A 17,665-nucleotide genomic window follows, 5' to 3' on the forward strand; every position below is an offset into this window, starting at 1 on the left:
TTATTTGGAAAAATATTCATAATTTAATTACATTTTGCCGAACATATATTTAAACTTAGGAAGAAAGAAGTATAATGTTGTAGGAAAGTGTTTAGGTTATGTTATAGAGATAGAAATTGTGAGACCTACACTTGTTTTCAAAAACCAAAAAAATAAAAAAGTGTGAATCCCACAATCTCTATCTCTATAATATAACCTAAACATTTTCTTATAACATTATACTTCTATTTCTTATTTACTTATTGTGATACATGTTGATGAACCTCAAGGGCGTGACTTGCCTCATACACGAGAGATCTTAAATATCAAACATTTCAACTATGGACTTTTTTTTTTTTTTTTTTGGATACAACTACCTACTTTGAATACATTAAATTTGCATGATTTCAAGTACTCATAATCTTAGTTTGCAAATTTAAGACTGACAGTTGCATCACGAAGTTGCCAAACTGATGTTCAACAAACAATTCACTGTTGGTTGGTATGGTTCCACCAAATCCAATGTGCTCAATGTATAATAACTGCACAGTTAAGCACAAGAGTAATGTTCAAACTCTGGCGAGGGGTTATTCTGAAACAAACTTCACATTCGCTATTCAAAGCCTCATAGGTGCTACAATATTTACTATAAACTACCAAATGCTCGTTAGTTATTACACATGGCTCTCCACATAAATCAATATATCTCAACGTTGGTAAAATGTTAAAATGTTTATTTCCTGACTTTCATAATGTTTTTTTATTTTTTTGTCTTGAAATAATTGGAACTACTACACAACTTTGGGTCTGACGAGGATAGCTCGATCTTCCAGCTGAACGACAATTCGAAGGGCCTGAGCCTTAGTAGTCGATATTTTCATCTCTACAACTTTATTCTATTTCTTCGTAACCATTAAGGCAACTCTGCAATTTACCAATATACAGGGCCTTATCATAGAATGACAAGTAATATTCCATCCTTTTCTTATGATCCACATTACACCGGTCTATTAACATAGTGACAATTTTCAAATCAACTCTAATGGGCACCGTATTCAATAAAGCCATTGTCAATCATTTCATTACATTGGTTTAAGTCTTGAAGATGATGGAAGGCATTTAAATAATAAAATTTTAGTAAAAAAAGAGAGGGGTTTATATGTTGCATAAGAAGAGCCTCCGTATTTCACAAAAAAAAAAAAAAAAAGCCTCCTCATGCTATACTAACACGTCACACTGTTTTGCGTGCCAATGTTTTTAATTTTAATTATTTACTTTTTTCCAATAGAACCCACATGAGTATGTGTGTGCTGCAAAAATTCTCTTCTTATGTTGTATAAGAAGTATAAATCCCATAAAGCAATTGCAATAAAATATTTCTTTCTACATTGTCCAACAAAAAGGCGTTGGTCCATGCCAATATACAATAAAAAAAATGACTTTTACTCTTTTAGATCCTCTCTAGCACAACATGAGCTAGCACATCTATTCTGCAATGCTATTATATCGCAATTCACAGGTTCAGCAATTTAAAGACATAGATCTCTTAGCGTATACTAAACTAGTGTAAAGCAATCCCTATATTATTGCATGCTAAAAAAAATGAACCATTTTAAGCTCGCCTCTAAAAGCTTTTCAGCACGCAGTGATCTTTCATTAGGATTCACCATATGCAATCAAATTATGTTTAAGCTAATGCTTACCACTAAACCTGTACAAAGGGCATGAAACTTAATTGGCGCCTCACTTCCTGTCTCTACTGAAATCTCATGCTGACTTGCGTGCTGCATGGTAAAGCTCCAGATAGTCAAGAGCAGGCCGGTTCCAAGACCAGTCTTGCTCCATTACCATCTTGCATAAAGAGTTAAACCAATCACGGCCATCATACCATGCTGATATTGCCCTGAAAAAGTTCATTTTTTAAAATTAATATTGCAATCACAAACTTTAGGACTTTGGAAACAGATTGCTATGGATGTGTGCAAGGTTATTAGGTAAAATAAACACTTCTTAGTATATATGAATCATATTCTTGCAACGGAATAAGGTCTCTATTCGGGGCTTGACATACATATCACCGTGAAAGGACTTTTTTCCTACAAGCTTAACTCATAGGAGAATTAAAAACCCAACATAGATCCTGATGAAGAAGGGTTTACTTCTGAGTATTTTTGCCAACTGTCAAGTAATTTTGGAGTTTTACTATTGGCATATCTGGTTTTCTCATGTTCAAACACAAAATGCCTGGTCATTGCACAGAATATAACTCACCTATTGAGAGCGTAATCAACACCTCCAGCATCAGCTCCATCAAAACTAAATCCATTTGGCTCAAGACCCTGTGCCTGCGCTCTATCCCTATCATGATCAACGTCAAATACAGTATCGTAAAGTCCTGCAAAATTATATGGAGATGTATTGTTAATGTACCAAAGCTGAGTTGAAAGAAGATAGAAGTTGACCACTAATTCCTTTCAAGTTGTTTATCTGGATATGATCGCTCTAAGGAAAGTAAAAATTAGACAATCAGACGCAATACCAAGGGGAAAAAAGAACCTATAATATACAAAGAATTATGGGACCCATACTCCAATTAAAGAAAATTAAAAACTAAAAAGACAAAACGTTCCAGATATATACATAGGGTGATGGCATGCCAACAAGACCATCTATTGTTCGGGTGACTAAACTAAAGCATGTACAAACCTCCAGTTTTACGAACAACGGGTATCGAACCATATCTCATTGCTGTAAGTTGAGTAAGACCACACGGCTCAAAGATTGAAGGAACTAGAATGAAATCAGCACCAGCATATATCTAGAACAAAAAATTCTAAATGAGTCAATAATGCCCAGTTAAGCTGTACATAAGAGGTAAAATGTTACCAAAGATTTTCAGTTCCGCAATAAATTACCAAGTGTGATAGAGGCTCATCATAGGAAAGACAGAATCTAGCACGGTCATTATGAAGAGAATGCAATTCATTGGCCAAACTCACAAAATCATTTTGGATACGAGGATCCGGAGCTGAACCAAGTAATACAGCCTGCATTCAAATATTTCCATGGTCAAGACATTGATTACTTTATTTCAATTAACACAGTAAACCAGTTCCTAATTGAAGTAGAAAGCCTAATAACAAAATTATCCTGGACTGTTTTGAAATTAATCCTCAGTTTATGAGCACAGACAAGAGCAATAGAGAAGAGAATCCTTTATTTCTGATTGGTTATCAATTGTTAGTGTTAGATTATATAGGTTGTACACACCAAACATATCTCCTTAATCGTAGAAACTATACGACAGCTATCCTTAGAAATTAGGAAAGTCAACTATCTAAATAAATCTTTCTATTTTCTACACCCGTAAAATTGGTGCATAGATATTGATCATCCCAACTTATCAATGAGAGATTAAAACTTTGGCCTAAACTGGCCCTTAGTAAGTACATCAGCTTACTGTTGTTCAGAAGTGACAAACAGCATACAAAGTGTCTATCAATCTCAATGTGTTTGGTACGATCATGCTGGTCAGGATTATTTCCTTATAGCTGATTTATATATATATATATATATATATATATATCACAGAACAGCCTCAAGGTGCTTCAACATCTAAATTCTTCAAGAACTCTTTATCCATAAAACTTCAAAAACTCAATTTCCCATGGCTCTATACTTTAGTTTCGGGAACTCCTAGCAACAATGTTTTGCTTTTTGTTTCACCAAGTAACAAGATTCCCTCATTAAAAAGTAAAATAACCAGATGTTGATCTTCTATTGTAAACGAAGCCTGCCCAGTTTGCATCACTGAAGACTTCACCTCTTTGATCATCCTTTTTAAACGACAATCCTTTACTTGGTGAGCTCTTAAAACACCTGAGGATCTTATACACGGCCTCCAAATGTTCCTTATATGGTAAGTGCATCTACTGACTCACCACACTAAATGCAAAGGCGAAATCTGGCCATGGTACAAGTAAATGAGTTTCTCTAGAAAGCACTGATGTTTGCCTTTATCAATTGGAACTCTACAGGACACCTCTCCCAACTTCTGATTGGTATCCATGGGTGTATCACCGGGTTTACAGCCACTCATTCCTGTCTCCTCTAGCAAGTCAAGAACATACTTTCTTTGTGATACATAAATTCCCATCTTTGACCTTGCGATTTCCATACCTAGGAAATAACATTAGGGCCCCAAGTACTTAATTTCAAATTCTGAAGCAAGATGTTTCTTCAACCTACTTATCTAATTCCCATCGCTTATTCTGAAGCAAGAAGCTATTATGTAGGCAATGCACATATATGGTAACACTGGTGCACAATTTGATGAAAAATTGAAATAAAAGGAGACCTGTCCACCACGCTCTAGGGTGCGCCATATGGCATGCTTGATGAGATGGATTCCTTTCTGATGAGTCAATCGAGATATAATTCCCACTAAAGGAAGATCAGCTTTTTTCAAACCAAGTTTTTGTTGCAAGGCTTCCTTGGCAGCTCTTTTCCCTTCTACCACATTCTCTGATGTGTATGATACCTGCAATAATGTTATACTGGAACCAGTCATAATTGGATTAGTGGAACTAGAAAGCTCCTTATGAAATCATGAAAACAACTGAGTATAGAATAAAAACAGGTTGGGTACAAGGGGTAGAGAAATGCTATCGACTCATTGCAGTCACTACGGAACTCAACTTGCATACAATAATCCATCAGCCCATCTTCCTTAAAGTAATCCGAGTTTATTAACTTTACAATGTTAAATGGAGCCATGTGTGAAGTTGTGAACCGTTGGAACTGCAGTAGTTGAGAAATAAGCATATGATCTATCCCAACTATTCAAAAAGTTACAGAAAAAAGGTAAGACAAGTATCTTCACTCTAATCAATAGCATTGTTTTAGGGACCTGGATAAGAACTGATATAGGATGGGACAAGTCAGTCTTAGCTTATGGAATTAAAAAACATGGAGATAAAAATGGTAATTTGGCACCTATTTATGGAGATACAGCTTCGAGTATTTCAACAATCTTTGAAAAATATAAGATATGGGAACACGATAAATTATACAATTATGGAGACATATGGTATCAGGTTATCAAGTACTCAAGCAATGATGGTGTTGGAATTTAAGTTTGATAGCAACAAGCTATGTAAGAAAAGACGAGAAAAATATGTGTATATGCCTACTTACAGGAATGAACTTATCATTATATGGGTCCCATATATCTGGGTCAATTCCATTTATTATACCATAGAACTTGTGAAGATAAGGAGCAACTGCAGGATTCCCAGCAACCTCCCTAGAATAAGTGGGGGAAACCTGCCAACATAAACATGTATGACTGAGATCCTATATTGATAATAAGAATATCAGAAAAATGGAACATGCAAAATCACTGATCAGATTCTGTTTAAGCTTCAAAATTGTATCTGTCAAAGTTGTTAATAAAATTATATTACGTGGAGGAAAAGATTTGTTTCAGAATATATTTTAAGCATGCAGATAATGAGTGTAAGGTCCAATCAAATTCTAGAGAGATGCTACAATTTAAAGTCACACAATTTTTTTGAGTCCATTACTATCTCAGCTTTTTCTCTCCATTAAATATACCTCGTAATATATAAAAAATACAGGGAAAAAATCAGCACAGGATCCTCTCCATGATCCTAGGGGGAAAACTTAAGCCCACTTGTGGCAACCACTATATTCTAGCAAGATTCTTCTTACATTCCTAGGAAAAGAGAGAAGAAATTTTGGAAGAACAAAGCAAATATTACAACTAGATAATACCAACTACTATCAATAATGAAAATGATCATGATAAAAATAACCGAATGCTACATGAAAGTTAGCAAAATTGACTTATTTAGGGTATAACCAGCACTTACAGTTGTAGCCTTGTCTGCGTTTGCCATAGCTTTTCCAATGAGTTGGACTCCAAATTCAAGGTTATGAATTGTAAACACAACCCGTGCTTTGCTTAGACCATAATGTGTATACTGTTCTTTAAATAGCCATGCAACTGGTGCACTCGACCAATCATGACAGTGGATGATATCCTGCCCATTGTTAAGGGCCAATTACAACGTATCATACAAGACAACTAATTAAATTCAAATATATATTTTTGCCAAAAAAAAAGGTGGTAAATGCATTGTTAGAAACTTAGACCTCAAGCCACAATGTACACTTACAGAAATATTTCGTCACTTTAATACTAAAAAACAAATAGCCCAGCAATGATATTCAGTAAAGCAGCTGTCTCTCATGTAATATATTTTAGCTCATTATTTTACATATAGGAACTTTGGTTACATTTGCACATATAAATTCAAATACACACTGCAGGACATTCAACAGCATAGGAATGAATAACATCAATTTAGTTAACGTGGCAGGAATCAGGGTCAAAACTGCTTGCCACTTTTCTAAATAATCTCTCTCTAACCAAACAGATAAAAAATTGCATGCATATCATGTTTTTTGGTCTAGTGGGATGAGAGAGAACGTTGACTCAGCAGTCAGCATCAACAAAACGGACACTTTAATTCCACTCTTACGTCATGGCTAAAAAAAAATATCCCACTCTCGCATCAGCAAAGGAAATGTGTCATGAAAGTTATAAGAATAACAGCTCAATCACTAGACAAATGATATATCTTACAGGATGCAATCCATTTTGAAGTAGAAATTCAAGAGCAGCATGACAAAAAAAACCAAATCTCTCTGCATCATTCCGACAACCATATATACAGCCAGCCTGAAAGAATCTGCAGGAAAAAAAATATAAATCTTGTTAAGCATAGTTTGATTTATGAAGAAGTGGAAGTTTTTCAAGTCATCTTATTGACAATGATCACGAAGCATGTAATTTATAAAAAAATATATATATATATAAAAAATAAAAGATACTTTCATTTTTTTTGGAGTTAACCTAATCCTAATTACCTCTTTGAGACGAGTTAGCTCCCCCGGTATCCCCGCAGGCTTCGACTCTTTGAGCCGGCTATGGGACTAATCCGGAATGCGAGGCGGTTTAGGGATGAAGATATTTAAACCCCTCACAATGTGTATAGGGTTTAGGGATATATAGGCTGCAGACAATCACAACGCAGATACAGTTTAAGATTAAGGCCAAAACAATATTTAAATTGTCGAGTTTGTTACATAATTGACATTATTGATTCTTTTCTGCTTTTTCCAGCTTAGCTTCAAATATAATCATCAATGTGTGTTTCTACATACAGAAAATATCTTCTGTGCTCCACGCATTTTGTGAAGTGATGATAGAGATTATGTTACGATCCCATTTGCAAGGAATGAGACTTGAAGTCCCACATTGTTGTATGGACAACTAATGTGGCCTTTATAAGGCCTTGGGCACTCCCACCCTTTGAGCTAGCTTTTGGGGTGGTGCATCCCAAGGTTCTTATCAAATGGTATCAGAGCCTTCCCCTATGTCTCCCGGTTGCAATCGAGAGGCGTGGGTGGTGACGTCGGCATTGCAGTGTTCGCCCGGAGCTAGTAAAAGACTAGCGCAAAGCCAGCCCACGTGAGCGCCGGGATTGCGGAGCGTGGTGGAATGTTACGATCCCATTTGCAAGGTATGGGACTTGAAATCTCACATTGGTTGTATGGGCAACTAATGTGGCCTTTATAAGGCCTTGCGCACTCCCACCCTTTGAGTTAGCTTTTGGGGTGGTGCATCCCAAGGTTCTTATCAGATTATCTCATTAGCTATGGCGTGAGTTCATCAGACAGTTTCGGAGAGATAAACTTGCATTCAACCTTCTAATACAATCTGGGTAAATATATGAAGAAGAGTATATATCCATAATGTTGATACCTATATAGCCAAATTTTACATGCTTGAAAAAATATAGGCCTCATGTTCAGTACTAAGTGGCTAAGTGCTCTTCAAATGTGTTAAAAATTTCTCACAAACGTGGTTTGACAAACGCCATCCTACCGTTTCCCCCCATCACAGTAAATGACCATGCCGGAGGAACACTCTACGTGCAGCAATTGATACCCAAAGGAATCCAGGCCCTTGAGGTAATTGTCAAGCTACTTTATTACAGAAATATTAAGTTCAATTATGATATCCAGTAACTACAACATATCTTTGCACGTTATCTTAAGCCTCAACATAACATAAACGTTGATCAGAAGCTAGTGTGTTTCCAAAATAAATATAAAGTTTATCTCCATTCGATTGTTATGAGTTATACAGTAATTTCACTCAGAGAACTCGTTTGAAAAAAAAAAGTAAATTCATTTGTTTGCTTGTTCGAATCCAAATCATCCAAGTTACAAGCCCCTTACAAGTTGAATCATTAGTATTTGTATAACTGTCACACAACCAAGTCTCCAAAAATTTTAAGCTGTTAGGTGAAGGCAGATGAATGGTGTTATAGCTCTGGTTTTCCAAAAGCAAGAAATACAAGAGTAGAAGAAGAATAAGAGAAGTTATTATGTGAATTGAAGGTCAGATATCGATTTTATTGATATGGTACTGAAGAACAAACAAGAGGGTAAAAACCTCTTCACAAGGGGCACTCCCCTTCCTCTGATATATTCTCAGCCAAATTCAAATCTATCAAAAAGCCCCTCCTAACATAGGGTTATTTCCCTTATATACTGTTGAGATATATACTTATAAGGCCTTGGGCACTCCCACCCTTTGAGCTAGCTTTTAGGGTGGTGTATCCCAAGGTTCTTTACATTGTATCAGAGCCTCGGTGTACCGGATTCGATCCTCGCCGCCCCCCACTTTCTTTCTAGTGGAATTTCTTCTTGTGCATTGTCCACCCTTCAAGCCTAGTGGGCTCTCGTGTGAGGGGGCATGTTGAGATATATACTTATAAGTATATATCTCAACATATACCAAAGTAAAACTGCAATATTAGCCCCCATTATTAAAAGCTCTTCTATCTGCCTAACTTCCTAACAAATGTAACTAAAGCCCCCAATAGAAAGAATAGCCAACAACTACTAACTACATAGCTAACTGCCTAAGTTGTCTTGGGTATAATATGGGTCATAACAAATGGTTTTATATATTATATTATATTTCTAACAAGCCTCCTGCAAAAAAGCTCAATGAACTTGAAGGGTGGACAATACGTACGTCCACCTCAAACTCTGGACCACTTAGTATAAAGGCTCTAATACCATGTCAAGCAACCAATTCAACCTGAGATCAAGTGAAGGATGAATGATTTTATATATTATATTATATCTCTCGCACTAACCATGACAACAAGCAGCAAACCACGAAAGGCAAAAGAACTTTTAAGGATGAAGAACCAAAATGCTTACCCATTTTGAGGCTCCAAAAAGAAGACAGAGAGGCCTTCCACCTTTCCATGCCATACTTTTATTTCAGTTCCACTCCAGAAATAGTTTTTGTGATATTGAAAATCTTTTACCTGCATCAAAACACATAAATTTAACAGCTATTACAGAGACAACGCTAACTACAACGCAAAAAAAGAGCCAGTGATGCAGATTCTCAACAGCCAAATGTTAAGACACGCTCAACAATAACCATACATTTTCATTAATGCCTGGACCAATTTCATAATATTAGTTCTCCCCGTTGATTATCAACCAGTTTCATATTGAAACTCAAGCTACAACACACTTATAAATAATCATGATGTCATGGTCTTTTAATAGGACAGACCAGAAAATTCATGATTTTAGGAATAAACTTTACATATCCAAAGCAGAGTTTATGACGTAACATAAGTGCCAAACCAATATCATAAAGCTTACATTGCTAAGGTTCAAACAGTCATACTTTGGAAGAACAATGTCCACATTGTGATTTAAATCCTGAACAGCCCGGGATAGACTTGTAACAACATCACCAAGGCCACCAACCTGCCAAAGATATAGACCATCAGAATTGAAAAAAAAAACATGTTAATATCAATCACAACATTTTTGGGCATGCTAATTCTAATACGCTTAAAAAGCATTCCAGACTTCAGATATTATAAAAAGTCTAAATGATTGTCTTTCATTTTTTCTTTTCCGCCATCAATAAACCATTAACATCTGAAACTCTCTAGATATTAACTCAATAAAAATGCTAATTTTTCAATCATAAAAATTTCAATTCCACTTTTCATTGACAGGTATTCAGAGAGTAAAAAAAACTGCAATTTACATGCTGAATTCTTTTATGAAGCGATCTCCAAATACCATAGCTGTCGGTAACAACTGTATTTTCCATTACAGATCCATAGGATAATGGTAAGATTTATTCATTGTAAATTCCCAAAATTTTCCAGCATCAGATAATAAAAGGTAAAAGTCTACACAGAGATATGTAGATGAAGTTCAGATAAGATATATGCAACAGGCTAACTTACCTTTGCAATTGGGGCCATCTCAACAGCAATGTGGACGATATGCATAGGTGGTTCCTTTACAATACTTCCAAAAACAGGTATGTGATAATCCATTCCATGGTTATTGTCAAAAATTCCACCATCTTCCCTCTCAGAGAATACAAAGTCCATCATGTATGCATCCAGTGGAACCTTAACTGCAGAAGCACAAAATCATAGAACTTATTCAGGAACAATGCATAAGGCTATAAGTAAATGAATTGATTTTATGTTTTTTTGTCTGTACAGAACAAATTGATTGCCAAAGTACATTATTTGCATCAATTGCAGCCTCCAAATTTACAAAATATCAACATCAATAACACCTTTATCCCAAACTAATTGGGATCGGTCATCGGTGGTAGATGAACCCAAATGAAAAGTACAAAAAAGATTAAAGAAAAAATGATAAAAATAAAATTTATATATATAACACTATCCATTAAAAAAAGAAATAAACAATTAAAAGAGTAAAAAAGAAAAGAATAAGAAAGTTAAAAATAAAATTAATTAATTAATTAAATAAATAATGAAATAGAGAGATCAAAATAAAGAAATAAGAGAAGAAAGATTGAGAGAAAAAAGAGAAATAAAAGAGAAGAAGAAAAATAAAAAAGAGGTAAAGAAAGAAATAAAGGGAGATAAAGGAGAAAAGGACTAAAAAGGGACCATTTGGAACATAGAAAGAAAATAGCTTTTCTCCAATCCATCCTAAGACCCACCTTCCGCCAATTTATATCCCACTCCACTAAGTCTTGTTTTATTATCTTCTCCAAGTAAGTTTCAGTCTACCTGTTTCTCTCTTTGTATCAAATTCTTGGTAACAAACTTTTATTCTTACTCTCCAAATTTACAAAATTATTATAAAATTGTCCACCTTTGAACATTATCCTTAATCTGATACAAGATCGATGAATATTGAATCTGAAAACAAACAGTAAGTGATACATCTCATAAACGCCCTGCAGCTTTCTTCATAGCATTTTTTGACAACAAAAACTCAGCATTTGGATTGAAGGCCACTCTACAGCTTACAAAACACAAAAATGAATGGGTAGCACATTTCATTCAGTACAAAGACTAGTAGTCTGCTAACCAAAATAGAAGCACATCATAGATGCTGATGAGATAAAAACACATAATATATTTGGGAGATACTTACACATATTTCAGAATTCATACCCTTCCAACTAATTCTACCAAGAACATAATTAATAAAAAGTCAAAATCAAACAACCAAAGAGACATTAAAATCCTTGATATTGCTAATTGCTGGATACTAGGTTCGGGTTCCAATTATGTTTCAAATGTAAACTATGATAGATACTCACCAGAGGCTTTGACATGAGTACCATTCTCTGCAGGCAACATTCTCTGAGGTGGCAATGGACCATTACGATGAGTCCAACGATTAAATGAACATCTAAACCAAACCTCTGGTTTTTCATTCAGATTTGTGTTGCAGGGGTTATAAGATACTGTCACTGTGCTCCCTGCTCGAACATCAAGAGGCTCAGTGAAGACAATATGCTTTTGAGAAAGCAAAAATCCTTTCAAAGTTCTTTCCTTTGTTTCAGCTTTCATACGTGCTGTTTTTTCAGCCTGCAACAAGAACAGGTCCAAATCAAAAAGATAAGTGACTTGAATAGCTGTCAATATTTTTTCTTCCCACAAGAAAGAATTAAGAATTCTTATGCCTGCCAACTAATATTTGGATAAACAAATTTTTAGGGATCAATCTAGGACTGCGATCTCAACATAAAAAATTTAAATAATCTACCAGAACAAAGTCAAAAAGGTAAACTTCATCCTCCTTAGTGAGAGAGTACATTGTAAGTATACAGTGCCCTTAACTTTCTGCACATATTTATATTGAAAGGAACAATGGAAATATACAACTAAAAAGATTTTATTTCTGGTTGTGACGTATGTTAGGTAGAGTCTCAATGTTAACATCTGGAAGTCATCTCCTGTAAAAACTAACCTTGGCACGTATAGCTTCCTCTCTTAACCTCCTCTCCTCCTGGAGTTTTCTGTATATAATCTGCTCTTCCCCAACCCAAAACTCTTCATCAGGTACGGCCTTTGTGACAATAGCATGGAAGTCTTGACAATGGTTGTTATCATACACAATTGCATTGTGAGGTGGACCATCAGCAAAGACCCAATCAAGGACAAAGGCTTGATCAGGTACAACAACTGCATCAAATGAAAAAAAAAAAAATCTTGTTTATTTCAAGCTAGTCCTAAGGAGAGAAAAGTAGTTTTCATCTCACTATTCAAATAGTAATATTTACAATATGAGACCAATAAAACAGTCAGATATCTTTCTTATTTTATTTTATATTTTTAGGTGTTTGGGGGGGGGGGGGGGGGGGGGGGGGGGGGGGGATAACTGTCATTGATTTAGACCTGCTTAATATGTTGATAAGGTGATTACAAACCTAATTCAGAAAAAAACATTTAATGTCTCAGAAAAGAAATTTAACTCTCTCCCCATTTGATTTGTCAGCCAAATAATAGAGACAGAGTAGAAACCCAAAGCCATGAGTTAGAAATGCTTGTGTAACTTTGAAAGTTAAAAATTTAGAATAAAATGATGAGCATAAACATAAATATCCCAACCCCTTAATTCTGCAACTTTTTTATGTTTAAATTAAATGATGGGCACGACAGAGATATTACTACCATTCACTTTTATACGGGTTCTTTGTATGGACAAAATAGGTGCTTCAGAAGCATGTATCAGCATCTAATCTACAAAGGCCAGCATCTAATCTACAAAGGCATGCCATTCACCTATGCCTTCACAATCATGTATGAGCAGAAAAAAAATAATACATAGCATCAAAATACATTCACAATGTTTCAACCTTTAAAGAGCAAGCATATGTCCGTTATTAGATAAACAGATGGCAAACTCCACATCCTTGCATGTCACATCAGAGTACATGTTTTCTCTATTCATACACTTTCTATTTCCCACAAAAGATTAATTTCAATTAAAAGAATCAACATTAGAGATAAGTAACAGAAGATGAAAATGAGCATACCGTCAGCATGCCACCAATCACCATCTTTTGAATCAGATTTGACAAGCTTTTCAACAATTGATAATCCGTCCTTCCAATTATTGTGCCCCCCATGAATCCATACTTCCTTAGCATGTGGAAGAGGACCTGAGCTTCTGTTATAATATAATCTGACCAAGTCTTTGCCTTTAAATTCACTAGGCTCTATATACCAAACATTGTCAATGGACTTTACCGCTTTTTCCATTAATTGCTGCAACATTTCTCTCCTTCTTTTAGTCTCCATCCTAGCCAGTGATCTGTCCTCTTCTTTTGCAGCTTTCTCTGCTTCCATTCGCCTTTGGTTTTCTTCCTGTCTTTCCCTTTCAGCTTGCTCCTTGGCAATTTTTTCTAATTCTTTACGTTTTTCCTCAAGCAAGAAATCTTCAAAGGCAAATGCATCCATTCCACCATCAACAGGTATGGCGAAGTCCCTTTTGTCATTATTGTCATAGACATTTTTCCCATTGAAGAACACAAAGTCCATTTTATAGGCTTCTCTTGGAACGTGTACATGGCAAGACCACCAATCACCTTTGAGATGTGTTTTATTTAACCTAATGGTAAAAGATTTCCACCTCCAATCATTAAATGCCCCCATAATCAGAACATCCGGCTCATTACTTAGAGTTGAAAGACTCCTATCAAGAAACACTTCTATATCTTGATCGGGTTTAACCACAGGCGGATATACAAACAGCTTTTTCCCTTGTGAAAAGTTTTCCTCTGCAATCCTGTCTATTTCTTGCATGCGTAAATTTGCTTCCAACTCTAACTTCATCAGTCGAGAAGCTTCCTCATTTATTTTGTCATCAGTCTCAGTATTTGTTTCCCTAACAATGGTTTCCCCAGTTACTTCATCATCAGTGTCAGTTTTTGCTTCTCTAACAGTTTCATCAATTTCTACATACTCTAATGGGTTTTCCTTTGAATCTTTAACATTTCCATTGTCCTTGGTGCTGGAAGTGTCTAGAACATCAATTTCTACATACTCTAATGGGTTTTCCTTTGAATCTTTAACATTTCCATTATCCCCGGTGCCGGAAGTGTTTAGAACATCAATTTCTACATTCTCTAATGGGTTTTCCTTTGAATCTTTAACATTTCCATTATCCCTGGTGCCGGAAGTGTCTAGAACATCCTCCTCATCAGTTATAGAAAATTTTCCATTTTCCTCACCTTGATTTCTTTGAGCAACACCCACTGTCTCATGTAACAATGATAATTGACCATCCTCCTCAAGAATTACATCATTAGCATCTACTACCTCCATTTTTTTCTCCTGGGAAAACTCAACTGCCTCTTCTTCGTCAGCCTCAATCTTGACATCAAGTGTTTTTTTATTACCCCCTGATATCTCACTAGCTGTTGGGGTAAGCGAATCTCCCTTGACTCCAGTGCCTTTATTATCCCTCTTCTGGTTGCTTGTCTCAATAGGTGGTTTTGGGACGAAACCTTTTGAACCAGGGCCCTTAGGCTTTGCAGTTGAGAACTTCCTCTGTCTCCTACGCGAAAAATCTACCAAAAGATAAACCCCAATTATAGAAATGAAAATTTTATAAACTTTAACATAGGGGGGAGGACAAATCATTTAGCACAACAAGTATAAAACAAATCAGAACAAGGGTAGCTAATAAACCTGCACCAGCTTTGATGCTAAAAGAACCCCAACCTGCCTTGAATTCACGTCCCCATGGTGAAGACTAAAAAAAAAAGGTTATATATTTAGCAAGATATCTAAAATCATAACTCAAAACAATCTAAGAAAGAGAGGTAGTTGCATGACTCAACTCAACGGAGTACCATAAGAATATATCCAGATTCTCAAAAGATGATTATAGTATATTACTTATATAAAACTGAAATTAAATCAAAACACAAAAGAAAAAAGAAGGGAATAAGGACAGTAACTAGTTGGTGACACCGGCCAGTTGGAGTTGGAGGGAAGAACAAGCCAGCACCAAAGCACCTTCTTCTATCGCCGAACGTCGTTTTGCACTTCACTACCAAAGAAATTTCCATGCCTTCTGCTGCTCTCCAATAATTCTTCTTCTCCAATGCTATCTTTCACCAATGTCCCTTCCAGCAATCATTCTCTCTTTGAATCTGTGCAACCAAAAACAAACAAACAAACGAGGTTATGTGATATTTTTTTGAAAAATAATTAAATTAAATTATTTTAAAAAAATAATAATAATAATAATAATAAATTGTACTTGTATTATGTGCCAATGCTGCTACTCTACTACTGTTCTCTGATAACGCTGGAGAAGGGTCTAGCTCTCAGCCTTACATACATTACTCTACTCTGTATCTGCACTGCACCCTGTCAATTTTCGCTCAGTCGGATAATCGTTGCTCCCTATTTGACCATAGACTATGACAATATCGTACGGTGGTTGTGATTTGTGACTGGTCATTAACGTGAAATTGGTTGCAGGATATTATGACCGGAGATATTGCATAAAAATGTGTAGATGTGGGACAAATGACCAAACGGTGAGAATCAACTGGGATTCGCAACATCAAATGGGACCATGCCACGTAGGAACAATCTTCGTAGGATGTTTGTGGCAAAATTGTCCATTCCACCATTAATTAATCTGTCACCTTATTTCGTAAAATAGCTTTTGCATTAGAATTATGGGTTTAATGTTTTGTTATCTTCTGCGTGTATATATACATGCGTTTTATAATTCTCATTTAACATGAGAATTTGAATTTTTCTACACACACTTCGATTTTTGTGCCAACGTGGGTCTTACATATAATTTTTTCTAACATACGGGTCCCATGTACTTTTTGTCTCTACAACATGAGAATTGAATTCTCATGTTGAATGAGAAATATAAAACCCTATATATATATATATGGGTCAGGATCATTTTACACCAGTGTAAGTTACACTTTTAATTTTGTCCGTTTATCTCACTTATATCTAAGGGTTCTAATTTTTTAGTCAACTGAGCTATTGGATATAAGTTGATCAATGATCAAGATTGAGAGTAAGACTTCTAACTCTTACACCGGTGTAAGAATATCCTGGCCCTATATATATATATATATATATATATATATATATATTAAAGTGTGTGATATTTGTAGAAGATAAATTTTATCTTCTACACATACATAAAAATAAATGAGTTTCATATTTTTTCTTCTTCTTCTTTTATAGACCCCACATAGGTCTCACATCCTTTTATGTAGGTAAAAGATAAAATTATTTCTTATAACATGCGAAATATTAATTCTAAATTTTTATAACATAAGTGTAAAGTTTAAATATGGTTTATTTTAAAATTATTTCTTTCTTTTTTTTTATCATTCACTCGTAGTTTTTTCCTTTTAAATTGGGCTAAAACTTGATTTAAATATGAAAAAATATAAAAAAAAATATCTTAGAATTGCAAGCTTGTAGCATATAATTTTTTTATTTTTATTTTCATTGTCAACTATTGTAATTTGTAAGTTTGAGCCTTGTACAAATGTGCAGGTGTGTTATCTACTTACTATTCACGACTGAATTAAGATTTAATATCTCATTTAGGAAAAATAAAAAACTAACATGTAAGTGATAGAAAAAATTAGAAAGAACTTTGTCCTGTAATTTTTTGTGTGGATAATCCTGCAATTAATTGTCACAGTAAAAATACAAAATTTTAAAAGTAAATACATAGTTAGATAACTCAAGTTGGCTAAATCATTCTGTTAAAAAATTATACCGGAATATTGGGTTGGGGGACCTCATACCATAATATGAGCTAAGTTATTCTCCATCATATGTGAACGACGCATCTTAACTCAGAATCTTAAAGTATTAAATTTATGAATTTTTTTACTTATATAATCATCACTTAATATATTTTTAATAAATATAAGAATTCACTCCTCAAACTTAGATTCTCGTTACATCATGAGGTTGGTGTGATTTTTTTTCATATTAACCCTTCCAATCCCAAACAACTTGGTCCTCTGCAATGGTTCTCAATCCATCTATTGGGGGCCTCAGAGTGTGTATTAGTAACAACCAAGTAAAAGAGTAGGATAAGCAAACAACATTTTTTTTTGGGTAAAAAGATGAGCAAACAACTTAAATACTACGGGAGTAAGGGATAAGATATATTTTATCCTTAAACAATTAAACTCTCACTCAAACTCTCACTAGGGCTGGCAATATGGGCCAGCCCGCCCCGGCCCGCCACTAGC

General features: G+C 35.1%; 1 protein-coding gene across 2 annotated transcripts; it reads right to left on the reverse strand.

The window, feature by feature from the left end:
• Positions 1–1,335: 1,335 nt before the first annotated feature.
• Positions 1,336–15,696, reverse strand: LOC133291267 (soluble starch synthase 3, chloroplastic/amyloplastic-like). Of its 2 annotated transcripts, XM_061489494.1 has the most exons (17): positions 15,673–15,696; positions 15,368–15,562; positions 15,096–15,159; positions 13,439–14,974; positions 12,370–12,584; positions 11,717–11,987; positions 10,368–10,543; positions 9,766–9,873; positions 9,307–9,416; positions 6,650–6,755; positions 5,874–6,044; positions 5,176–5,304; positions 4,337–4,519; positions 2,895–3,026; positions 2,686–2,797; positions 2,251–2,374; positions 1,336–1,882 (listed from the first exon to the last, which is right to left on the reverse strand). In XM_061489494.1, exons 2-17 carry the CDS (start codon positions 15,476–15,478, stop codon positions 1,747–1,749), a joined length of 3,684 nt encoding a protein of 1,227 aa, XP_061345478.1. In that variant the 5' UTR covers positions 15,479–15,562; positions 15,673–15,696; the 3' UTR covers positions 1,336–1,746. The 2 variants fall into 2 exon arrangements, with proteins under 2 accessions (XP_061345478.1, XP_061345479.1); XM_061489495.1 differs by lacking the exon at positions 15,673–15,696 and having other exon boundaries at positions 13,439–14,961; positions 15,368–15,428.
• Between the last annotated feature and the right edge of the window lie 1,969 nt (positions 15,697–17,665).

Source organism: Gastrolobium bilobum, unplaced genomic scaffold (genome assembly GCF_033153095.1).
Source record: "Gastrolobium bilobum isolate Gb01-03AN ecotype WA unplaced genomic scaffold, APGP_CSIRO_Gbil_v1 utg7904, whole genome shotgun sequence".
Classification (NCBI taxonomy): domain Eukaryota; kingdom Viridiplantae; phylum Streptophyta; class Magnoliopsida; order Fabales; family Fabaceae; genus Gastrolobium; species Gastrolobium bilobum.